Source organism: Falco rusticolus, chromosome 5 (genome assembly GCF_015220075.1).
Source record: "Falco rusticolus isolate bFalRus1 chromosome 5, bFalRus1.pri, whole genome shotgun sequence".
Classification (NCBI taxonomy): domain Eukaryota; kingdom Metazoa; phylum Chordata; class Aves; order Falconiformes; family Falconidae; genus Falco; species Falco rusticolus.
The window spans coordinates 57,302,568-57,328,519 of NC_051191.1; the positions used below are offsets into that span (position 1 = coordinate 57,302,568).

The 25,952-nt window shown below is 48.9% G+C and overlaps 1 protein-coding gene across 2 annotated transcripts; it reads left to right on the forward strand.

Moving 5' to 3' along the window:
- Window positions 1-1,149: 1,149 nt before the first annotated feature.
- Window positions 1,150-24,426, forward strand: CSNK1E (casein kinase 1 epsilon). Of its 2 annotated transcripts, none has more exons than XM_037389377.1 (11): window positions 1,150-1,397; window positions 5,520-5,607; window positions 11,608-11,718; window positions 11,881-12,029; window positions 12,722-12,950; window positions 19,332-19,502; window positions 20,842-20,990; window positions 21,494-21,686; window positions 21,776-21,915; window positions 22,310-22,375; window positions 22,900-24,426. In XM_037389377.1, exons 2-10 carry the CDS (start codon window positions 5,532-5,534, stop codon window positions 22,340-22,342), a joined length of 1,251 nt encoding a protein of 416 aa, XP_037245274.1. In that variant the 5' UTR covers window positions 1,150-1,397; window positions 5,520-5,531; the 3' UTR covers window positions 22,343-22,375; window positions 22,900-24,426. The 2 variants fall into 2 exon arrangements, with proteins under 2 accessions (XP_037245274.1, XP_037245275.1); XM_037389378.1 differs by having other exon boundaries at window positions 23,015-24,426.
- Window positions 24,427-25,952: the final 1,526 nt, after the last annotated feature.

Consider the following 25,952-nt stretch of genomic DNA (forward strand, 5'->3'; position numbering starts at 1 on the left):
TGGTGCCTGCAAAGCTTGGCAGCATCTGGCTCTTGTTCCACAGGACCTACTGCTGTTCCTTTCCCTCTCAACCTACATTGGCTCCAGCCTCCCTCCACACTCAATGAATCACCGAATGCTCAGGGTTGGAAGGGATGTCTGGAGATCATCTAGTCCAACCTCCCTGCTAAAGCAGGTTCACCTGGAGTGCGTTGCACTGAATCATGTCCAGGCAGGTTTTAAAAGTCCCCAGAGAAGGAAACTCCAAGACCTCCAGAGAGGTTGTGGACTCTGGACTCCACCACCGCTTCGGCTCCCAATGCTCACAATGGCACCTCACTCCTCCTTTGCTTATCCAGCCTCAAACACATGCCTCCCAGGAGCCCCCAAACGCTTCCCCAGCCTGGGCTTTGTTCCTACACTCCCTGCAGGTCTGGTACACCCTGGTTGCCTCCTCCCAACTCAGCTGGCCCTCCCTGAGCTGATCTGGGACTCACTGCAGCACGCGGTGGCTGTCTGGCCCCCAAACGCCCCATGGTCTGAGGGGTATCCCCAGCTTTGCGCTTGTCTCCTGGGTGCCCTGTGGACCTCCATCCATCCACATCAAGGTTTATGTGCGTGCCAACATTCGCCTGTATGTGCAGGTGCTTCACCAAAGGGGTGCCCCTGCTCCCGAGGGGCGCGGGCTGAGGAGCCCTGACCCTCTCTGTGTGGCTGGGGCGACTCTGACACCTCATGACCCATCCTGCTGGACCCCTGCTCACCATCTGCTGCCATCGTGGCGGGACCCGATGCCCCTGCATGAGGATCGCCAAGTGGGGCCGAGGGGCGATGACCCTACTGTGGTGGCAATAGCACCATATTGGGGCTGCCCCACTGCCCGCCCCGCCGCTGTGGGGTGCCACAGGTGGGCTGCTGCCCCGCTCCCCCCCAACACCCCACTGAGGAGAAAACTTCAGCCGGGAGCCCGGCGGCCGCTGAGGGGACACGGCCCCCAAAACCAAAACCCACCCCGTGTGCTTGCGGGGAGGTCTCCCCCTCGCCGGGGCTGACGGGGGCCGCCGGGCTGCAGGGCGGCGGGAACGGCGGCGGGCGGTTGCGCCTTTAACGGCGGGCGGAGGAGGAGGAGGAGGGCTGGGGCTGCGCTGGGTGACATCAGTGGGTTTGGCTCTGGGGCTCAATGGAAACTGGGTGAGCGCCGGGCTGTGCCGAGCACACGCCGGCTGGAGGGGACGGCGAGCGGGCGGGAGGCGGCAGGCAGCGCCGCGCCGCGCTGAGCCGAGTCGAGCGAAGGAGGGACGCGCCGGGCACGGCCGCCACCAGCCCTCCCCAATCCTCCGTCATCCTTCCCGCCGCGGCCGCCTGGCCCCCTGACAGCTGGCGGAGCAGCAGCCTCACACGGCCCCCTTCTCGTCAGGGTGGGTATGGGGGGCGCCCGCCTCCATCTTGGGGCGCAAACCCCGGGGGAAAGGCGGCCCCTCCGGCTCTTTGTGTGCGCGGAGGGAGGGGGAGGGGGCGGGGGCGGGGGAGGGGAGGGCAGGGAGCGATGCGCCGGGCCGGGGCCGGGGGTGGGCAGCGGGGGACAAAATCCCCTTTGTGGGGGCGCGGGGAGGGGGTCTCCCCCCTCCAGCGGCGGCGGATTTGCGGGGGGCTCCCCTTTCTCCCCCTTCTCCCCCTGCCGGGGCCCTGCCTGCCGGCGGCGCTGAGCCGAACGGGGATGGGGTGCCGCGCCGGACTGTGCCGTTCCTGGCGGGGGGGCGCGGGGGTCCCCGCGGGGGGCCGCCCCCTGAGTGATTTAACCCCCCACCCTTGCCGCTTACTGATGCTCCTTGTCTCCCTCCCCAGCGCCCCACGTCGCTTGTATCAGGGGGTCTGCCTCTGGCGGGGGGGGGGGGTGTGTGGGGCTCGGTGTTTCCCTTTGTGCGGGGTGGGGGGCGGTAGAGGCGGGGGTCGGTGGCCGCGGCGGGGGGGGCGAGGGGAAGTTCAGCGCCGTTCCCGGGGGCGGCTGCTTTTTGTTACCTACCCGGAAAAATAACAGCCCGGGTAACGCCGTTTTCGCGTAGTGTTTTGCCTGTAGGGGGTGGGGGTGTAAGGGACATATTTATTATTATTTTTTTTGTGTTCCCCCCTCCCCCCGTTTTCCTGTTGTGGCTATTTCTTCATATGTAGTCCAAACGTTCTGTGCGTGGGGTTTCTTCCCCCCCCCCCCCCCCCCCCCCCCCCATCGCTTTTGCTGCTCTCCTTTTTGTAAGTGTGAAAGGGTCTGGAGGGGTTTGATGTTTTGCATTTCAATCAAAACGTAATTTTTCTCTTTTTTTTTTTTTTTTTTCCTTCCTATTTTTAAGCCAGTTCAAATTACTGTTTTGCCAGCCTCTTTCTTTATTCCCTTCACACACACGCACAAAAAGCCATGTAAAGCCTTTATGGTCTATGGGCAAAGCAGCTCCTGCTCCCCACACCTCCACTGAAAGCTGGAGTGGTGCTGGGCTCGGCAGCCTCCATTATGGAGCCGTGGGTTTGCTTTTGCCAGATCTTTGCTAGCCAGGGCATCTTTTCACTCCCGATCCCCTCAGGTGGGGCCGAAGTGGCCCTCCTGACCCCCCACCCCGAGGTGGTCCCTGCATCTTTGGTCGCCATCAATGCTGGCACAGTAGCATGATATCAACTCTATCGTGTGTTTATATAATGGCCTTTGTGCCTGTACGTGGGTATTTTATATTATATAAAAGGGGATTGGTGCAAAATGGTGTGTGTGGGGAAGCAGCACTGGCGGCTGGATAGTATTTTTTTTATTTGCTATTTTATTATGAGGCTCTGTAGTATATTGTAGGTGTCTGTGTAATGTTGGATATTCACGTATGCAAACGCTCATGCAGAGCACACACTCGCTTTGAGGTTGTATGTGTGTTAATCCCTTATGGAAAACTAAATGGTTTAACTAAATGATTGCCCTGCAGCCCCTGGGAATGCTGCCTTGGCTGGAGAGCGCAGGAAGGGTGGCGGTGCAGGGGGGGTTAAGCCTGCTGGGGGGGGTTGGCGGGCAGGAGGGAGGGGTGGCTTCAAAATTTTACACATATAAATAATATATAGAGAGTAATACAGATTTCATATATAATCATACAAATTTTATATGTAACATTTTCTGTCTTGTAATAGTAGACCGAAGATCAGATGATAAGGGTGGAAACTGTAGATGATGGGGGTATGTGTGTGAAGTAGAAGCAAATGTGGTAGATGTTTGAACTCCTGGAGCAGTTGTTAGGGGGTGGGATGTGTTTCCTGCCCCCTTACCATGAATCCAGGCTGTTGCTCTGTGGCTATCCTCCACCCAGGTTTTCTAAGCACACTTGTGTGTGTGCTGGGGGGGAGATAAGGCAAAATGACAGCTGTGCGAGACCATGATTTTTCACTCCATTATCCTGCTTCCAGCTTCCACCCCCTCGCCCCGGAGCATTTTTTAGATTCCCCTCTGGAGCCTGTTGCTTAATCAGCTAGAAGGGCTGTTGCCTCTTTGTGTGAGAAGCCCTTCTTAACCTGGCTCCTGCCTGTCCCAGAAGGGTGGGACCAAATTTAGGCATGGAACTGCGGTGTTTTAGAGCAGTAAGTGCTGTGCCCTGGTGTGGAGGAGACCCCACCGGGACCTGTTGCCCTGCCTCTGTGGCTTGCTTGGCTGTGCTTGCCCCGGCTGGGAGTTGAACTCGAGTGGAAGTGCTCAGGGTTTGCAGGCCTGGGCAAACACGGCCATGAAGGAAGGAGGTTCAAGAGCTGTCTTCCTGGCAGTGGTGTGACGGGTTCCCAGGGACACAGACCTTTGATCGTTTATTGGAGTAGGAGTGTAAGCAAGTCAGATGTATGTTAATGTGGTTATACAGAACAGCAGGCAGCGGATAAAAATCATGTCTGTTTGCTGTGCCCTCACCCAGGTACGCCTGCCTCCTGGTTTGGTTCCCAAGGCTCTGCCTACATTCCTTGTAGTAAGAAAGTCAGAAATAGCCACAGGGTTTTGTAGACTTGAGATGCACAGAAACCCACATGCATAAGTAAATACTAGGTGAGGGGACTCCACCTCCGAGTGTTTTGTGTGTGGTTTCTGGTGACTGGAGCTCTGCTTTCAGGGTTCACAATGTCCCCTGAATACCTTGATAGGATTATTTCCCTGTATGTCTCTGCAGCCCGTCCATTCCTCTTTCTGTAATCCCATCTCCTGGGGCAGGAGAAGCAGCTCTAGGTTTATTGTATGCCCAGAGTCCTGTAGCTGGGATTATTTTTTTTGTGCTTGTGTCTCACAAGGCCATTCCTCCTGTCTTTCCTTCAGTGATGCTTCTTTCCTACTGAGCTCCAGCAAGGGAAAGTTCCTCTCACCTACTTGTGAAAACATGAATCATTCCTCACCTTTCCTGTCCCCAACAGGCTCTGTGTCTGCATTTTGTACGCTAATAATGTGGCATTGCATAAATTAGGATTGTGGCAAAACCCTCTAAAAGGAGACACGTTGGCTGTCTCAGGAAGAGCTGCAGTTACTAGAATTAAGTTGGTGGCCATGGAACGGGTGAGGGAAATGGGGCTGTTGAAGGGGGAGCTGCTGGAACTGTGTTTGGCCAAGATGTTTGCAGCAGAAGTTGAGGTTGGCAGGGAGAACAAACTCTGTGGCTGTGTTCCTTCAATCGAGTTGGTTTTCTGTGGAAGGTGAGTAGGCTAAGCCTGGGCTTGTTCATGGGGTATAGCAGGTCAAAGGGTTAGCTAATCACCTCAGGTAAAGGGATGAGGAAAGGCCTGACCTGCTAAAAACAAACAGCCGGCACACCTAGGTAGGCAGCAGAGAGTGAGAGGCTCAGGTAGACCAAAGGAGGCTGTGATCCCATCAGCAGAAGCATATGAAGATAAGCAAGTGGTGTTCTAGTCATTGCGTGCCTTGCAGGGTTCAGTTCGACAAGATGCCTCCTCCCTGTCCCTTGTGCCAGCCCCCGCCTAGGGGTGACTGACGGAGTGGCTTGCTCCTGGCAGTCTGTCTGGCTCTCAGAGCCCTTGGGTCCTGTGCTTCACTGCCACTGAGGTGCTAGTCTAGGGCTGGACTAGAGAGTGCTCCTTCTCACAGGGTTTATTGTGCCTGTCCCTTCTGGTGTCTCACGAGGCTACCACTGTCTGGGTGCCAGGCACTGTAGTTTACAAGGAGCAGTACCATCTCTTGTCACAGTAGTGTGATCACCCACCGAAACCTTCTTAGGAGGGATTTCCTGTGTCCCCCCCAAATCAGCATCTGAACAGAAACAGTGGGGAAGAGATTCCATCCTCCTTCATTCCCATAATGGGAACATGGAAAACAGGCTTGAAAGGGTCATGTTCCTGCAGCGTTTTTAGCTCTTACTGTCCCTGGATATTCAAGAGACCAGGAGAGGTGACAGAGGCCTTGTAGAAGATGAAGTATTTCAAGATTAAAAACTGTACCCAGCCTCTAGTGGGGAGGTCTCTACTGTACTGTCTTACATGATTCACTTCCTGTTTCTGCTCTGACGCTGCGCTTTCTGTGCTTCTTTTCTCAGCACGACTGAACCATGGAGCTTCGAGTGGGGAACAAATACCGTCTGGGCAGAAAGATTGGCAGCGGTTCATTTGGAGACATTTACCTAGGTGAGCATGAGTCTCTGTCCTTCCACCTGTAAGGTTGTTGTTCTCACTTGCGTCATTGTTTTGGGGCTGTTTTTCTTGCCTGTTGATATTTGTGTGTGCCATGTAAGGTTGGAAGTGGTGGAGAGAAAAAGAGCTTCAAGGGATGCTGCTAGCTGCTGCCAGTCTTCTGATGACAGAGAAAGTGGGATGAGCTCAGCTTTGCCTTGCAGATATGAGAGACACAGTGGTGGTTGATTAGACTGGTTTAGATTTGGACTGTTCAGGGCATATTTGTCATACCCCCTTATTGCAGCTCTCTTGCTTCCTTTTCTTGAGCTTGGGTGTGTGGGTATAAACTGTTTACAGAGTAGATGGTGGAAAGGGAGGAGATAGCTATTCCTTCAGGGTAGAAATAAAGTTTTGGGAAGACTGGTAGTGGAAGAGGTGGTCCAGCACCTGTGAGAGAGGGTCTGAGACCAGGAGGTCTAAAACAGGTCAGGGAGGGTAGCCCAGTTAAAAGTCCTGGGGCCCAGATCTATTAGATCTGTAATGGGATTTAGAGTTAATATCTGGAAAGGCCTGAGCTGGGAGCTCAATGGACAGAGCTCATGAGGCACTAGGTTTCCTGTTACCATGGCAGGTCACTTGGGGAGAAGTTCTTCCAAGCCAGCATGCTGATGTGTAGATACGTTCCCTAATGCTTTGTCTGATGATATTTTTATTGGTTCAAACCATGTGGGGCCAGAGTGTTGAGACTACCCAGTAGCCTGATCGATCCCTCCATGGAAGCTGGCGTGGCTTTACCTGTTGTCTAGTTCTCACCACTGCCTGTTTTGCTGTAGTCTTGCAGGCCAGTAGAATGATTGCCCTCTCCCTTCTTGGTGTTTGCACCCTTTGGGTATTTACAGATGGTCATCATGTGCTCCTTGACTCTTAATTTGCTCAGTTGAGTTGTGTTTTGCTTCCCAGTACATCCACCACTCCTCACTCTTGCTGCTCGTTCAGTTCTTCCCATTTTGTCCATCTGCTGAGCAGCTTGAAGCCTCCACAGCATTAGAAGTCCAGTGCCTGGCAGTGAAGGGCTACCCTTGAGTGATCTGTAATGTGATGCCTCTACATAGACTGCTTTGGGTCTCCTTGGCTTCCCCCATCATCAACACTGTATCGGGTAGCAAAATTGGCCTTAGCGCACTGTCAGCTGTATTGTGGGAGATCTCTTCTAGGATGTGCAACATCTTCCCATCCCTCCCTGGGTTCCTTTTGTTGAATACCTCTAATTCAGATTACTTTTCCCCGTGTTTGTAAATCACCTTCTGTTTTCTACCTCTTGCTTTTATTTCCAGTTCCCTCTTGCTTTATTATTCTCTCGATTGGTGTTGGCAGCCTCTCTTGATTAAGTATCCTGTGGGAATAAGCAGTAACAGGTTTTGTTGCCACCTTTATCCAGAGCATGAACAAAGATGATAAATAATGGATCTGGGATCCCAGTCCCACCGCATGCTTCCTTTACAGCAGCCTGCTCCTGTATGCCACTCCTCTGTGGCCCTCCAGCCTTAGTGTCTCTTGACAGTGCTTTTAATTCCCAGGTGCAAGAGATTGAGAGGTGTTAGCGCAGACACAGCATTTTCCACCTATGGTGGGGCTTGAAGCCTTCCAGACCCTCTCTAGTACAGTATAAATTGCCAGGATATTGCAAAACGTTGGGGTACATGTCGAGAAAGAGCAAAACATTGGCGTGTATGTGGAGAAAGAAGGGAGGTACTGATTGGAAAGGCCTGATACTGTATTTCTCTGTACGATGTAAGAGATCGTTCACCTGTGCAAAGGGGACATGGCAAACAGGCTGTGGTGAAAGGGTTGTGTCTGCCTTGCCTGTAACCAAACAACATGAGGGGCAGAGGAAGCCCCAGTGCCCTAGTGTGGCGAGGGCAGCAGAATGCCTCCAGCTGCCGAGTTCAGCCAAGTTACTTGAATGCAGTATCAAAGCCCTTGTGATGTTCATTGAGGTGCAAGCCAGTGTGTTTTGAAGCAGTGATAGCGAGACTTCTTGGAGCCTGGGTGACTCCCCAGCCTGGAGGGATCAGGCATGTAGTCTCTGATGCTGCGTCTGGAGGATGCTTGTGCTCATCCTGTCTTCTCATGGTCTGCTCTGCAGACAGAGAAACTCATTCATGAGGACTTCTCTCCTGCACCAGATTCACCTCCCAGTTCTCTCTCAATGATGGTGTGGAGACAGAGCAGGGACAGAAAAGCCTTTTCTGTCTCTGTAGGTGAGCATGGGCTCTACGGTTTATCCTCAGCTTCTCTTTTTCAGGATGTTAGTTTGTTCACCTGCTCTGTAACCAGCAGCTACTGCATGCTGTGCTCCTTGGAATTTGTTTTGGGGCTTTCCTGCCAGAAGGAAACTCTAATTTCTACATGGGCAAACACAAAGGATGGATATCTGTTAATCCTTAGCTGGGTCTTAAAGCACAATGCCTTGCTTCCATGCCCTGCCTCGGGGGATAGATGTGCTAAAGGGGGATGTTCACCCCATGTTGGCTTGGGAAGGTGAGAAATGAGATCAGGCTGTCCATGGGCCTTGGCTAGCCCATTTGCCTTTAAAAATGCTCACTCAGAAGAGCAAACCCCAGTTTGCAGAGGAACTGCAGAGACCTTTGGGCTGCCGGAGGAGAGGTGCTTTGTCAGAGGTGTTGGCCAAGAGGCAAGGCAGGGTTGCTGAACGTGGTAGCAATCTCTGGGCTGGGATGCACACTGGTGGTGGAGAGGAGCTGGGCAGACAAAGCATGCTGGGACCTGGGCTGGCTGGGGACAGTTCCTGGTGGCAGGCTCCTCCCTTGCTGGGCGGGGAGTGCCTTCCCTTTGTTTCCTGGCCTGTTAACTCTCTCTCGCCCTGTCTGACTTCTTCCATCTGTTCGCAGCCCTCCATTCTTCTTGCTGTTGAGAGGGGAGCCAGCGGTGGGGAGAGTGAAGGGCTGTGCCTGTTGGCTTGCCCGGTGCGCAAGGAGGGTGGCGTTTATTGTATCAGACATGCAGCAAAAGGCTTCCACGCTGAAAGGATCCTGTTTAGCCGGTGACATCCTCTGTCCCCGGGGCTTGTTTCAAACAGCTCGTGATGAATGAGTTGAATTTGTGCAGCCCCCACAGCAGAGCGAGACTGGAGGTGGATGTTAGAAATTATCCCCAATCCTACATACGTCTCTCAAGTGGCTGAAGCTAGGCAGGCTCTACTTCATTTGTCTGAAACGTGATGCTTTCCAGTCTGGAAAGGGAGCAGAGAACTGTTGCGTTTGTACTTGCATCTTTAAAAAAGGTGGTGGTTGAAGTGTGGAACAAAGGATCAGGAAGACTCCTGCCCTTGAATTCCTTCCTCACTTGTGGTGGTCTCAGTCTGGGTAGATCTCTAGCCAAGAAATGGTAGAGGGAGCAACCTGAAGACATAGTGGGTTTTGGGGAGGGGGTGGGGTGAGCCTGAAGTGTTCAGTCAGAGACACCCTCAGCAAAGACTGGCTCGCCATTAGGTCTGATTGGTCCTACTTTTGCTGTTGCAGGCCACAGGGTTTTGTTTCTTCTAAGAGACTAACACCTGTGTTTGGGCTATGTAGAGTGTGGGGCTGAAGGTCATGTTGACCATTTGAATGGCATATTCACATTTTGCAGAATCTAAGTTTTCTTGATACTTGCACCTCCTTTCCCTTTTCCTGCTTTATATGCTGGCAGATAACACTCCCCATCTGCAGACAGCCTGGTGGATGGATGCTTCATCATCTTCCTAAACATGCAGGGTAATGTGGAGATGAGAACTCATTCATCTTTCCACTGTTCAGCTTCTGGGGGTAGGGCTCATTCGAAATGCTAATACTGCCAGAAGTCTCATGAGTGCTCCTCAGTGTTTGTGGGTCAGCAGGTAGATTAGGAGAGGTAAAAATTCCCTTAGGGAACAGACGAGGCTGCTGCAGAGGTTTTGGAGGAAAGTCTTGTCAAAGGCAGGGGAAAGAAAGAAGGGGAGGAAGCACTCATCTTTTTGGATGTCCTGGGTCCATGCTGAATGAAGGCTAGTGATTGAACACTGATTTAAAAGGTAGATGCTAGTCCAGGGCCATGTTCTTCCTGTGATCTGAGCCCCTTTTCCTGCCCTTTTCCTCCTTGCACTCCTAATGCTTGTGAGAAGGGACCTGTGGGGGAGTAAAGGGAATGTAGAGGCTTGTTTTGCTGGTGAGCAGCTTTAAGTTGGAAAATGACAGCATCTTTCCAAAGTAACCATTGGACAAATGGCTCTATCTCTCAGGATGGCTTTTTCCCTTTCCCTTCTCCTGGATCTTGAGTAAAAACCTTCATTAAATTCATCCCATTGCTCCTCCTTCTCCTCCCTTGGAGCACCCTAAATAATTCCTCTCCCTCCTTAGTGTTTACAGCCTTCAAATATTTGCAGACTGTTGTCATGTCCCATTCTTCCTCCCCACCCTTCTTAGCTGTATCTCTTGTCTATGTTACATATTTAGCTCTTTTAATCTTTCTTAGTAAATCAATCCCTCTAGGCCCCAATCGTTTGTGTTCCTCTCTTACAAATTCCTAGCAGCTTGTCTGTCTCGACCCGGTGCTATAGTATCTAGATGACGTCTTTTTGCTAGCAGGCAGCTCTTGGCTAACTTTGAAGAGTTCTGGCTTGTACAGAATGGGAGATGGATCTCTTTAGGATCCAAGGGGGGAAGGAATCCAGTTGTGTAAACATTTCCTTTTTCTCTTTGGTCCCTGGCTCTGGAGGCAGTGTGTGAAAGAGGTTGGATAGAGAGGTGTATCCACAGCTGTCCTTGTGGACTCTGAAAGTCTTATCACAGGGATCAGAAGGAACGAATTAACCAGAGCTACCAAGGCTAGCTATGGGATATCTACAAAACATCACCTTTGACTCCAGCTCATGTTTGACATGCATATTCTGGAGCAGTTTATTTTATGACAGTGTTCATAAGTCATTTGTGATCAGAGCTGCTCTCTGATTTGTGTTTGAGTGGAACTTTTAATAGTTCCAGATACGAGGAAGGGCTTGTCTCTGTGTGTGAGGCAGGCGTGGAAGGGGAGAAGAGAGAAGCAAGTCTTGAGTGTCATTCCCGTGACCTGTGTACAGATCTTAATTCTTTCCATTTTAGGATGATGTGAAACATCTGGAATCCTCTCAGCTAGTACAAGAGATAGACCAGCCTGTTCTTCCTTTGAGAGTGCACTTTGGGACCGGAGTGCTGGCTTTTGTGGCTGGTAGCTCCATTCTTTTCAGAAAGGAGTGCGTGGGGGGTGGTGGTTTTGTGTCATTGCAAACTATCTAGCAATACCTTCAACAACGGCATCAGAGTAGCTTAATTCAGTACTGGATTCAGTTCATTTCTTCATGCTTCTAATTTAGGATATAGCAAATGTTTATGTGTTGGCAAAAGGTAAAGGTATTATTAAAGCTACCAGGAGAGGGAGAAGCTGGAGATTGGGAATTGTCTGTATTGAGCAGGTCAGGGCTATGGAGAAACCAGAGGTAGCTGGGAATGTTAACAATGTCTCCTCCTGAACTAATTGGCTCTGTTGAAACGATGTACCTGAGGTAACCAGTGATTTTGCTTGGCAAGAGGTGTTCCATATCACTGTCTGGGGGGCTGGCTTGGGTTCAGGGGCTAGGTATATAATAAGCTAAAACTTCCACTCAGTTTAGGTACTGCTGATACATACAGATTGACCTCCCAAAGTCTGCCATTTTTTGAGATAACAAGGCAGGTAACGTACTGTAGGACTGTTGTTCGAGCCTAGCTGCAAGATCAGAGCTGGTTTCCTATTCCTGTGCCTTCCTCTGGGCTTGCCTTTGTAAATGGCAGTGCTGGAAACTCTGTATGAGGTTGAAGCAGCTGAATCTCATTTCTGTCACAGAGAATAAATTTCAGGGCAAATCTTAAGGTTTTGGCATCTGTACAGGCCTTGTAAAAACCGTTTAGCTTCAGTGGAAGCTTGCACAATCTTCATTTCACCCTCATTTCTATGCAGGAGCCAATATTGCGACTGGTGAAGAGGTGGCCATCAAACTGGAATGTGTCAAAACCAAGCACCCCCAGCTCCACATTGAAAGCAAGTTCTACAAGATGATGCAGGGAGGAGGTGAGATGGGGAGGAAAGGATGGGGCTGGAGGAGTGGTTGAAGAAGGAAATAATTCTGGAAGGCCTTAGAAAGGAAATGATTTGGTGCTACATATGATCTTCTCAGCAGGGGATGCAGCAGTTTTCCTCTGTTCTGTGGGCTTAATCTTTCTCTTTCCCCAGTGGGTATCCCCTCCATTAAGTGGTGTGGAGCAGAGGGGGACTATAATGTGATGGTGATGGAGCTCTTGGGGCCCAGCCTGGAAGATCTCTTCAACTTCTGTTCCCGCAAATTTAGTCTCAAGACAGTTCTGCTCCTGGCAGACCAGATGGTGAGTTTCCTCTGAAGCATTTATGCCTACTCTTCTTTTCCATGCCTTTCTTTCTTTTTTTTTCTCCCCGCACCCCCCTTCCCCCATCCCCCCATCGTCTCTGCTCAAGAACTGCTATATCCCAGGCTTTTTTCATTTAGCAGCAAGTGGTTGCCAGGTTTCTATATCTCGGTAAAGCTGGGGGTCTGGAACCTAGACACCACTGGCTTTTCCTGATCTCCATCTCTCCTTCCTTCTCCTGCTGCTCACCCTGTGTTAGTGTTGCATGCATAGATGCTTTTGTCTGCATGATGAATGATTGGCATCACTACCTGTCTCAACTGAACTGCCCACGTCCTGGCTTTAAGACCCTTAGCTGTTCTGGACCTTCTCCTTTCCCAACCTGGTTAAGTTTGAAAGTTGGCTAGTGTCAGTGCTGAAGCTCGAAGTTTTGGTCTGTACAAATTTGCTTCTCCTCCTTCCTTGTGCTGCTGACAGTGACCTCCCTAGATGGAGGACTGAGCTGGTGCGCAGGGTTGAATTCAGTCTCCATCTCATTCTGTCTCCAGAGGGTGTCTATTCCTTGGCTGTCATCTCAATATTCTCTGTACTCTCACAGGCCAGTGTCCTGGAAAGGGTACTGTTTTTAACAGATGCAGTTATGGCAAGTTTCCTTCTTGCTTGTCTCACTATTTATTTATTCCCCACTCTAGATCAGCCGTATTGAGTACATTCATTCCAAGAACTTCATTCATCGGGATGTAAAGCCAGACAACTTCCTTATGGGCCTCGGCAAAAAAGGCAACCTAGTATACATCATTGATTTTGGTTTGGCCAAGAAGTACCGAGACGCCCGGACCCACCAGCACATCCCTTACCGGGAAAACAAGAATCTGACTGGCACAGCCCGTTACGCCTCTATCAACACCCACCTGGGAATTGGTGAGCCTACTGTTGCCCCTTGGTGGGGCTTTCCAGGGGAGGTCATGTGTCCCCAGAAGGAGGGGGCTGGGTTCTGTGCCTGGCTCAGCTGCTGACCTGCCTCGGGCAAATAACTTTAACTGTTACGCCTGTGTTACCTGTCCTGCCTTTTGTGGCACTCTGAGCTCCTAAAGGCAGAAACTGTCTACCAGTACGTGTTTGTGCACTGCTTAGGACAGTGGGGGGCCCTGTTTAGCATCAAGGTGGTGACCTCTCCGACTCTGCTGCTACTGATTCTGGCCTTGCGCAATTTTTGCAGGCTGATTAGATACATAAAGGAGACATTCACAGGCATTGAGCCTTTAGGGATATGTGCCGTTGAAACCTTTCTTGTTGGCTTCTGAGTGCCTTATTCTGTAGGTGTCAGAGCTGGAGGATACAGGCACACCGCAATATGGTGATATTCCTGTTACCCACCACTGAGAATGGGGACAGTCATGTGCTGGAAATGTACAAGAAGCTGAAATGGGGGGAAGCTTCATGATGCCTGGACAACCAGGTTTTGTGATTGAGGATTGGCTGTCATGGGTCTTCAGATTATGTGTGCGTCTGTGAACCACACTGCCCTGTTCACCACTGAGGGAGACTGAGACAGCTTTAGGGAGGTAGGGCTCTGCCTTCAGTGTCTATGGCTAGTACTGTGGGATGAAAAATAGACTGGGAAAGAGTCCTGAGTTCAGCCGAGTATTATTACACTGGTGATAGCCATCATCCCAAGTTTTGTAAAAATCTTCTGTGGGTTAGTACCCACAGTGCTTAAACCACCTGAAGTCACCCAAACTCTTGTCCTAGGAATGAGCCCCTGATGCGCAACACCTGTTTGCTGTGAGGAACAGTGAAAACCTCTTGCAGTTCTCTCTTTCATTCCCTGAATGGAAAATTCTCTTTGGTGTGTGACCTCTTTCCCCTGCAGACTTCAGCTAAACTTTGCCTGTCCACAAGTGCAAAGCTTTCACAGTTACCATAGGGTTCATTCTGAGCAGGTGGACTTTGTTCCACTACTGATTGGCAAATCTGAAGAGCAGAAACACTGAAGCTGCCCTGCCTGCAGAGCTAGGAAAGTAGCTGCTGTGCTTGTAGCTCTGTATTTCTGGGAGACCTTCTGAAATGCGTAAGCTGGGAATTAGAAAATAAGAGCAAGAAACTCAAACCTTTTTAAACTAACAGCTTCCACAGGATTTTGTGTCCTCATTCTTCCTAGGGAAAGCTTCCTAGTCTCCCCTCTTGCAGATGGTTTCTCAGAAATCTGGAGTCAAGACTCGACCTGCAGAAATTAAAGCAGTTTCCCACCATCTTCCTTGCTTAATAACTGTATAACTGTAGACTGAAAATGCTTTATTTATATCAAAATGGGGAGTGTTGTGCATTGAGAGTGGGCTGTGATCTCTTGACCTCTTCCGTGTAGTAAAAATAGTTCTTGTAGAGCTTTCCGAGTTGGTCTTCTGTATTTTGGCTTGACCTGCTTATATATAACTGACTCTCCATTGAATTCTCAGTCAAGATTTCCACAGCCATGGTAACTGCCGCAAGGAGACATGCACAAAATAATTCTCACTACTATGTCTGTCGATTCTTTTGTGTGTGCCTGCTCTGTATGAACAGATCACGAGAGGCTAAATGTCTGGTTGTGGAGTTGGCTTTTTTTTAAAGGATGTTATTATTCATTCCGTCCCGACTTAGCCCTTTACTACTGGTGCTTGGCTTGTGTATCAGGATAAAGAAACAATGTCTGAACACTAATCCAAGGTCAAATTGCATATGCCATCAGTCTGAGCACAGCCGTCACTCTCTTCATGCCCTTTGCTTTGGCAAGGTCTGGGTGTGAGTTACTCTGTGCAACAGGTCTTGGGTGTATTATCTCCGCGTTGCAGCTCATTCCCCTGAATGGCATAAATGTTACTTGTTTTACACAGAGGACAGGGGATGGGGGTGTCAGGGTTGCAGCTGGAGTTCCAGTTTCTCAAGACCTTGCTACAGGGTGTATGACAGACATGTTTGTGAGTTAGCAGCGTTGCCGTGTGAGCCATCACTCTGAATTTTGTGATTTTTCAGAGACTAAATTCTCTGTCTTAATGTTACATTAATGTGGTTTAGGGAGAGGAAAGGAACCAGGTGCTGGGGTATTCATGTGACAGGAATAGCAAATGAATAAATGCCTTTTATTTGAATGTGCAAGCTAAGGATTGGGCATTCCGATGTCTGGAGGAAACACATTCTTTTCCCAGTGACTGGGGGGAAAAAGTTGGAGGCAAGATTGGGGAGGGTTTCCACAGCTGGAGACTTACTGTTGGAGGAGTCATTGGACTGTGCAGACTTTGGTTCACGCATTCCAGTCAATTTTCACATGCTCTGGGAATAAGAGTCCCTTGCACCCTCAGGAGCTTGTAAAGTCTGAAATAGAAGATGCCCAGGGGTGCCCAGGAGACAGCCTTGCAAGAAGCCTGGTGGGCTCTGTCTGGAGAACAGGAGGCAGGGGGCAGTTCCTCCTCAAATGCACATCCTAGATGGCATCAGCGTAGGCTGTGCAGATCATAAAGTTCTTCTCATCTTGCCCTTTGTCGCCCATTCCAGACTTCTGTGTGTTTTTAAATGCTGTTGACATGCAGTGGGGAGAGGAAGGGGAAGTGTAGTCCCAGCATGTGGAAATTCAGATCTAAATATGTAGTCAGGAAAACATTGCTTGGTTAAGACTGCTTGCAGCTGAGCTGGCTCCAGTGAAGACAGATGATTTCTAGGGAGTCCTGCATGGGAACAGCATCACTTTGGATAGTACTGGGGTGGAGGGAAGCACTGTCCTGGGGGAGCAGGAGGCCCTTCAGGCTGCAAAGAAACATGTTTTTTCATGAACTTTGTGTCCAAGGTAACCAGTCCCCTCAGTCTCCTGTCTTTGCCCAAGCGTGTCTTCCCCAGGTAACTCACAGTCCTGCTCACCCTGGACACTGCTGCTGAGGACCGTGCTTTGGGAAGGGAGTGAGGGGGTGGGCTGGCTGGGAACCTCCCTGGGAGCGGGAGGGAACTGGCAGGAGATTGCTTGCAGGGTGGGTTGGGTTTGAGAGGTCTGCTGGGTTGTGTGGGAAGGCAATCCTCTGTTTTCTGTTGGATGGGGTTTTGTGAGTGAGGGAGGAAAGGTTGTCTTATAAAAGTAGCAGTCCCCTGTGTGTTGTAGGAGAGCTGCAAAGCTGAAATGAAATGGAGAAGGGAGTGTGATGTGGTGTCATAGGTCATGACTGTACAGCTTCTGGACTGACTCACCCTAGGCATGCGTTCATGTCACCGTGTTTCTCTTTTCAAACGATGAAGTGAGATTATTTTTTTTTCTTTTTTTCCTGTGTCCCAGGAATGCTGTGAGAGTTATTAAATGATTGTCAAGCTTCTAAAAGAGGAAAGCAATGATATTGAATAATGTTTCTTTGGTGTGTAGAGGTGATTTTTTTTTTTTCTTCTAACTCTTAATTACTCCAGTTTTGTTGTCTGATGTTATCTAGTATCTTGAAATTGTTATATAAAGCCAGGCAAAAAAAAAAAAAATTTGGAGATGTGTAGTAGTAACTGAAGATGAAACAAACAAATGGGCTGTAGGAACTGTTGTTCTCTTCAGCATCATCCAAGGTTTAATTCAGGATCTTGTAGTTAGGGTTGCAGGTGAAAGACAGCTACAATGTTTTGAGGTACCTTGACAGCTGTGACTTAGCATGTTGGTGCTTCAGAATTGTAATAATTTGAATCTCACTGAAATTGTTTAAGTGGACTATAGTGACCACATATACCATAGGTATTGGACATCAGGGATGCAATGAAATCAGAGATTTATCATGCAGTATTTTAGTAGTTAGGTGTAATGCTTGCAATTGTTTTTCCTTGATCATGTTGCTGTGTTAAAGCACAGTTAAGGTGTGTTTGCATGCACCTAATGGATGATAGTGAGCTGTCCAGTTTGACTTTGTAACGCCTCTCATTGCCTCTGGTAAGGGCTTATAGCTTCCCCCACCAACTTAAGGCTCCCTAACCTCAAGTCTGTAACTTTGGCCTTCCTCAAATCACTAGGACTGTGCCTACACAGAACATATCCTGTTCTGGATGGGGTTGGTAGCTGTGCTCAAAGCTGCTGTGCTCCACCCAAGTGAAGGTGTATGGTCCAGCCTGCCCTAAGCAGTGTGGAGTTCAAGCAAGATTTTGGAGACAAGATCCCAATTTATTCCTAAAAGGCTGATTTGCTGCTTCAGTAGGTTTCTCTGGTTCCTGCTTTGCCTTTCTGTACTCCTCTGAGGGGTATCACCATGCTGTAGATGAGGAACCTGCAGTTACAGGCTTTAAAGCTACAGAATGCATAAGTCAATGGCTGGCAAATTGCAGGACTGATGTTACCCATGTCTCCTGTGCTTTCAGGTCCTGGATGTGTGTTCTGACTCCATTTCCACACGCCTCCTGTCTCGGGATGTAGGTCATTATCAAATATTGTTTAGTTTTATTTACTTATATGTGTAGTGTGTAATCATGGCCCTCTGAGAGTACGTGTATCCTAATCTTAGGCCAAATGCAAAACCGGGTTTCTTTTTGCTGCACCCTGCATAGCATCTAAATATCTCACAGCCAGTCGTGTAGTTATCTTTGGCAGCAGCCTGATAAGATTAGGAAGTATTAGCCCCTTTAAAGCGGGCAACTTGAGGCAGTAAGTTAGGCTCAAAAAATTACGTTATTTCTGCATGCTGAAAATAAGACACTTCGGGGATCTGCAGGGCTGCTTTCTCCTCTACTCCTGTCTTGGCATTTCACATGCTTTGACCCAAAGGCTCTCTCCTCCTGGTTATGGAGCGATGAGACCCTCCTTTTCTTTTGCAACCACAATGTTTGTTTGTTTCCCTTCCCCCCCCCCCCCCCCCCCCCCGATATTTTTAACTTAGCAAGCACCCTAGTTCTCAAAACTACTAGGAGGTTATAAGAGAAATGCAGGAGGAAGAAGGGTCTGTGGTGACCCACAGCTTGTGTCTGTACATCTGGACATGTAGATCTGTGACCTGCTACAGCTACTCCTTCATCAGGGTTCAGTTCAGCTAGTGGAGGAAGGGGTAGCTGTAATAACCTGCTGGCCTTTGAATGGGGCAGGTGGTAGCATGTAACTGATACTGAGAATTAACCCACAGGCCAATACATAATCTGCAGCATCCTCCATGGCATAGCACTGAATCCAGCAAAATGTGCTGTAGTTATAAATCAATGTAATAGATGAATCTCTTTAGTCTTTACCCTGTGCTCTCCCTCAAGCCATATTTTGGCTGTCTGTTACCTATATAAGTTGTTGTCCTCTTCAAGATGTAAATTACTTTCTCCAAAGTGTCTGTTATATTTTATTTGGGAGGAGAATAAGGGCAAGAGCTTCTTGGCAGAACTTACAGATGAATTTGTAAGCATGTTGGAGGAGCTGGGAGGAGTTTCACAAGATAACAGTCAACATTTTCAGTTGCTGCAATTCTGCTTCAGCTGCATCTTGAGCTAACTTGAAACTTAAAATGGGTTGTCCATTCCAGAGAACAAGTTCAATGTGGAATGTTTTTGTTTGGGGAAACAATTTTTTTTTTTCTTGTAAATAAGCATCTAAAAGCGGGCCCTTAGCATGTCATATTGAGGGCAACTGAGTAGAGTTGGTAGTTACACCAGTTACACAGTCATCCCCTGTTTGGAGGGGAAACTTTGGTTCAAAGTGTACTTCTGTATTCATGCCTCTTTCCTCCACAGCTTGAAAAATGCCACCAATCCAGAAAGATCTTTGTACAGTATTACACGTTAGGCTTCTCTAAACTATGAACAAAGTTGTTTACCACAAGAAGGGGTCGCTAGTTCCTCATTTCTGCCTTGTGTAAAGAGTATCAGCACATTAATTAGAAGATGAGTTTGAAAGGGTAGTGTTGGGCTTACCTCTTTTAGCTTTGTCTTTTCATGAGTACTTCCATCATGACTAATCCCCTGGGTGAAGTATAAATCTGGGTGGAGAAGTGTTAGGTGCCCTTCCTCTGGGAGCAGGCAGTGTCACTGCAGCACTTCTTGAGCTGTTGAATTCTTGTGTGAATTAGGGCTTGCCCAAGTGAGGAGGTAGTCAGAGTAATTATTCATTTATGAAGTGGGTTGGGCTGTGTGGGGAGAGGAGTGCTTTAACTCTTGCAATATGAACATCCCCACAGGAATTTGTGCTGGAATGTCTTCTGCAAGTTTGTCTATCCATAGAAATCTACTGAAGAACAGAGAGGCGTTGTTTCTTTTGTTCCTTGTGCACCTCCAAAGCTGTGGGGCTGCCAAAGCAGTTTTGGTTGCTACTCACTCCTTGCCCCTTTGTAACTTTTCTCACAGAACAAAGTCGCCGTGATGACCTGGAGAGCCTGGGCTATGTGCTCATGTATTTCAACCTGGGTTCGCTGCCCTGGCAGGGCCTTAAGGCTGCCACCAAGCGCCAAAAGTACGAGAGGATCAGCGAGAAAAAGATGTCAACGCCCATTGAGGTGCTCTGCAAAGGGTACCCTTGTAAGTGCTCTGATCTTGATGGCTGTCTTGTCTGATGTGTGGCTTGCTTTCCTGCTGAAACCCCATGGAGCACTGACTCCTGAAGGGCAATGACCAGTACCCCCAGACCAGGATGTGCTGCTGACACTAGTGATGAGAAGGATAAGAGACCAGTGGTGATACAGTTCTGGTTCAGAAGTGGGAAATGTTTTTGTGGAGAGTAGAGCCTTGTGTTAGTAAGGGCATGAGAGTGCTGAGAGGGATCTTCTTCAGGACCTCAGGAACAGTCTGGAAGCAAGGTGGGCAGCGAGGTGAGAAGGTGTGCTGATGATCCTCAGTTTTTACCGGATAATGAGGATGAGGGCCAAGTGTGATGAATTTCAGAAATAACCAGACAATGAAGTGGCAAATGCAGTTCTTTGTAGGTAAGCATGGAGTAATGTGTGTGAGGGAAAAGAGGCGGCCTGGTCCTTCTGTCATATGCAGAATACTAGGCTCTGAGCTGACTAGTGCCATTCATCAATGAGCAGTTACAGTAGGTGGTTCTATGAAAGCATCAACTTTGTGTTTACTGGCTACTGAGGAAAGCAGATGAGGTATTAGGAATTACTAGGAAAGAAAAGGAAGCCCAAACAGTGTGCATAAACCCATGGCCCACTTGTACCCTGCATGCACTCTGCAGCTCTGGTCCATCCCACTATTTCAGAAAAGATCTGGCAGAACTGTAAAAAGGTCCAGGAAAAGGCCAAAAGGGTGATCAGAGGTGAGATGATTTCTATACAAGCAATGAATTTGCTGGATCCTAGAAAAAAGGTGATTTGAAAGGTGATAGAAGTCTACACACTCACTATGCATCCAGAAATTTGGATGGGAGCTGATTATTTGGTGGCCGTAGTTCTTGTATTGGAAGAGAAACAAAGCTGGCTCCTAGCTTCAAAACAAAATGGTGTCGTTCTTCACACAGCCAGATACTTAAAGCTTTCTCCTCTGTAGCCGTCTACTGGCCACTGCTAAAGACAGGCTACTGAGCTAGAAGGACCTGTGGTCTGAGCTGAGCTTCCCAAAGCTCACCTCCACCTATTTTTAAGACGTGCATTGTTACTGTCCATCAGCAGGCTCTGTGACTTGCTACCTTTTGCTTGGAGAAGGAGCCAGAAAGAGAGAGATGCATGAGCATTTCCCCTGGTAAAACCAGGAAGGGGGTGATCTTGGCCAAAGTATTGCGACTGGCAGCCTCCATTCTTGTTACATAGCTCTGTGTTTGTGCCATCCTGGTCCAGCACGCTGCCGCTGAAAGGTTGCGGTGACACCAGGGGGGTTGGATGGTGTTCAACAGCCAAGTGTTCTCTGCTCTCTCCAGCTGAGTTCTCGACATACCTCAACTTCTGCCGTTCACTGAGGTTTGATGATAAACCTGACTACTCATACCTACGGCAGCTCTTCCGCAACCTCTTCCACCGCCAAGGCTTCTCCTACGACTACGTCTTTGACTGGAACATGCTTAAATTTGTAAGTGTCTGTGGCAAAATGGCTGGAGGGACAGGGGTTCATTTGTATCATGGGGATGGGGGAGGGAAGTTGGAAACTGCCTGCCATTTGTACTTGCCCCTGGGGAGCAACTTGAGAAAGGGGAGCAGGCAGAGTGAAAAGGGGCAGAGTTGTTTCATGGTGCTAACTGGGGAGGTGTAGCTACTGTTGTGTTAGTGAGTGTGTCTGTTGGAACATGTGTGTCAATAGATCTATAGGTAGGTAGAAATAATTTTTTTTCAGGAGAGAACTAGATTTGGAGGTTGGATACAGACGTGGATGGCAGTAATAGCTGTAGTACCGTTTGCTTTCTTCCCTGTTTTTTCATGGAAGAGAATGAGGCCCTTGGTGGGGAGAGAACATGTTTTGGGGATGGAACTCTGCTTTGTTGGCGTGATGGCGCACAGTTTTTCTTCTGTATGGGGCTGCTACGGTCTCTCCTGCCTGACAGCCATGCGTGGCATGGGGGTTTCTCTCCTCCTCAGGGAGCAGCCCGGAACCCTGAGGATATGGATCGGGAGCGGCGAGAGCATGAGCGAGAAGAGAGGATGGGGCAACTCCGGGGGTCAGCCACGCGAGCGCTGCCCCCTGGCCCGCCTGCTGGAGCCACTGCCAACCGTCTTCGCAATGTCACTGAGCCCATGGCCTCCACCCCCACCTCCCGAATCCAACAGTCCGGTGAGTGGGGTGGGAGAGCTGGAGGAGCATGCCGCCCCTGTTGTTGGCTGGATTGTTGACTCTTGTCTCACATTTCTCTGCCCCAACAGGAAACACGTCCCCCAGAGCAATCTCAAGAGTGGACAGGGAGCGGAAGGTCAGCATGAGGTTACACCGAGGAGCTCCTGCCAATGTCTCCTCATCTGACCTCACAGGGCGGCAAGAAGTGTCACGGATTTCAGCATCACAGGTGAGTCCCTGCTGCGATGTTCGTGGCCTTGGTCTGCTTGTCCTGGAAGGACTACAGGCCCCACAGCAGTTTTTACCTGATCTGCTGGAGCTGACATGAGCCTGAAGCTTCTAGTGTGGTGAGGGGAATGGTACCAAGTTACACCTTCACTCTTCAGTTATGTGTTTTCTGGAGGCCATGCTTAGTACTGTCATCTTAGCTCTGCTTTGCTTGGAGTAAGCCTTCATCTGGTTGTCTTCCAGACTGCAGAGATTTGAAGAAGTGGAACAGTAAACTCTTGGGAGGGAGTTGGGAAGGAGGATGTCCTGAGAGGAACACACAGCTTCTCTGTTTTGGTGTCCTTTGTGCCTTTTTCCTCCTCTCCATCCCTTACCTCTTCTTTCTTTTCTCTTAGACAAGTGTGCCATTTGATCACCTTGGGAAGTGAGGAGCAATTGCCACTGGACCAGTGTTTGCTTAGGTGAGCATGCCCTCATGCCTGGGGTCCCTCAAGGAGGGAATTGCTGGCATTAGGGATTAGATTAAGGCTTTGATGTTGCTGTGTCGAATTGGTATGTTTCCTTTCCCTTTGCTTTACTTTGAGATTATTGTTTTTTTTTTTTGCTTCAGAGGGTTGGCAGCCAAAACCTTGAGGGGATGGATTATCTTGGGTGTGAAGGTAGCTTCCATTTCTCCAAGAGGGTGGGGTGGGTGCAGAAGGTGCTGGGCCAGGGAGCCATTTTGGTAGTTCCTAATGAATGCCTTTCTGGCAGTGTGATAGTGTTGGGGAGGAGGGTGCTGAGTATGTGAGACTTTGCACAGCTAGTGAGTGCCTCTTGTAGAGGAAACAACAGTAGCTGGACAAGGTAATTCCGAGGGGTGGCAGGAGTGTGGAAGAAAGGGCTGATTTGATTTGTTACACTCCAGCTGGCATTGGAAGTGCTGGGAAAAGCCTTTTTCCCTAACATCTCTTCCATTTTTCTCTCTTTCTAATTCTCTTCATAGTGTCTTCACTGTATTTTTCTTTTAAAAAACAAAAAACCCAAAAAACAAACAAAAAACTAAAAAAGACAAAAAACCAACAAAAAAAACCTGACAATTTCTTTTTGCCAACGACGAGGAGTCAAGCTGTGCCCCCACGCTGGTGTGAGCCGTTTCAGAGAGGGCTGCCTGTGTCCCCCAACGTGAGCACCTCCAAGCAGTTGACGACGTGGGAGCCGTGTGAGAACACCTCCGCTGCCCCCAGCCCCACCCTGGCCCTACTGCTGCCTGCACCGGTCACCCCCACTTCCTTCTCCTGACTCTGCTCCTGGTTTTGTTTTTTTTCTCTCTTCCCCCCCACCTTCTTCTGGGTTCTCTTCTCCTGCTTTGTTTTTTTATTATTACTTTCAAATCATGTGGTTTCTAGCCATATAAATTTTGACTTTGCCCTCCTTTTCTTCTGAGGGCAGGGTAGGGTGGTGGGGAAATTTTTTTTTATTATTATTTTTATTTTTTATTTGTTTTTTTCAGGAGCCTTGTGGGCCAGGAGGGAATCAGATTCCAGCCATGCTTGATGGTAGAAGTCTGATTTTTATTACTATAACAGAATTTATTTTCTCAAGCATTAAATGAATTTTAAGCTGTGAGGGGAATTGTGGCAACAGTCTAATCATTGACTTGGGCTTCCTTTTCTTGGGTGGCTTCTCTGTGGGTTTTTTTTGCCTGTTGGGAGAAGTGCCAGACTTCCATGATCTGCGTGGCCCTCATAAGCCAAGGGACCTCTATGGAGAGGTACCTGCGCCCAATGGAGGGTGGGAAGGCTGGAGCTGAAATACGGGGAGAAATACACTTCCCATTCCTGCAGCGGGGTCTTTTTTTTTCGTCTGGCTGTGCGTGTTTTTCTATTTTTTATTTTTTTAATTAAAACTTGTTTTAATTCCTGCGGAGAGAGTGTGGGACTTGAGGAGAAGAGAGGGGTGCACAGAAACTGGAGTTTGGTGTTCTTTCAGAGCCATGGCTCTTGCTCTCTCCTTCCCTCATGTAACCTCAAGTAAGATCCACCGTACATGCACAATCCCTTCCTGCCCTCTCCCACCCATCTCCCCCCCTCCCCCCCCCCTTAGTTGTTTTTAAATATAATTTAGGAATACTCAAGCTGCTTTGTGGCACTTGGGGCTTTGAAACACAATGATTACCACTGCGACCTATGGCCTGTAGCAGACACACTGTCACTGTAGTGTGGAGCCGATGGGTTGTTGGCAGGGTGGGGAGGGTGGGGTTAGTCTTTGTTTTGTTTGTTTTTATCCTTTCTATTTAACACGTTATTTTTCCTCCCTATTTTTTTCCTAATTTATTTACCCCTCTTACTGTCTCTCTTTTTTTTAATTAAAGAGCAAAACTTTTTATTACTTTGTAATTTAAAAAAAACAAAAAAAAACCTGAAGAACTTTGGGGGGGATTTTGTACTTTTTTCCTGTGTAAATATTGGACTTTTTTGAGCTTTATCGTGGTTGTTAATTTGAAGTAATAAAGTAGAAAATGATAAAGTGACGCCAGCATCTGTCATTTCTTCCTTCCCTGGCATCCTTGCTGGGAGTGACATCTTACCCGCAGGAAGCACCGTCTTGTGGCTGAACCTGTTCCTGAGTTCCAGGAACGAGTTTGATCAGAATTACTGGAAAAAAGGCACAGGGCTGGAGTGCCTAAAAATAAATCTGAGCTGATCTCTGCAGTTGCAGCCTTGGAACAGCAAAAGCTATGTGAAATCTGATTCAGGATCTCTCAGTTCCTGGATTTGAGCCGCTGGTGTCCCAGGCGTCTGGCCTTCAGGAGAGGGATGGGGCCTTTCCATGCTGTTGTTGGCTTTGGGTGTGCACAGAGTTCAACAGAGGTGGACCCTGGGTTTTATGTTTTCTTGCTTTCTTCTATCCTCAAACTTAAATCATGGAGGAAGGGGAAGGAGAGGGGTCAGCGCAGCAGCGCTGAGCACCTGGCAGCAGCACGGTGCCTGATGCAAACATGCTGAACCTCCCTGTAAAGTGCCTGCGGTAGTGTGGTTTGTTTGGGTTTCTCCTCCTTTGGTTGCCTAACCTGTCCTAGCAGTAAATGACTAAATTTTAATACTGATTTATTTTTAAATCGCTGCTCCTGTAGTTACGCTTCCCTGCATTATCCAGATGAGAGGCCTGTTTCTTGCAGGCTGTGTAAAAACTCTTGAAATTGATTTTTCAGAACCACCTGCTGGGAATAAATGGTGGATCTTGGTGACTGCAAATGCCTTCCAAGCTTGTTCTCTGCCAGCTGAGCAGGAAGAGCTTCTCCTTTGTTTGCCTGCTGTGTGGGGCTTCCAGCTCCTCAGAGGAGAGAAGATGGCAAGGAAGGAGAAAGAGGAGGGAAGTTCAGGGGTGTAGGGGATTGTCCCGTTGCCTCTATCCTGTGTTGGTCCTGCCTCGGTTTTGAGTGTGTTTTTTGAGGCATCGGAGTGAAACTGGACTTTTTTTCCTTCTCAATACTGTTTTGAATGTTGCCTACGTGGAAGACAATACCTGCCCCCCCCCCCGTATTGCCTTGGCTCCACAGAGTGCTGGGCCTCGCTGCAGTGGGCAGAGGCAGCAGGGCCTCGACTGTAGCTCTTTTGGGGCAGGAGGGAAATGCACCACCATTTTGGGAGATAGCAGCCCCACACATGCATGTTGCAAAAGAAGAGGGCGAGTGCCTCTGTGAAGAGGCAGAAGGTCTCATCAGGTATGTCTCAGATGGGGTATCTCCTCCTCTTGCTAACACAGTTCCCCTTGCCCCCCCGCAGTTTGCTTGCATATTAAAGGTTTTCAGGGTTTAGGATTGGGTTTGCTGGTTTGTTTTTTTTTTCCAGGTTTTGGTTTTAGGGGGTTTTGGTTATTTTGTTTCTAGATTGAAAAATCTCTTGTTCCAGGTTCAGTCGAGGTACAGTTTTGGTTTCCAGCACCCACACATATGTTTTTCCTTGGAGTTTTTGGGAAACCGTCTCAGAGGTAGAGGTGGAAATCTGCCTGGGGGGATCTTCCTGGGCACAGTGCAGCCCTTAACCGGCCTCGGGA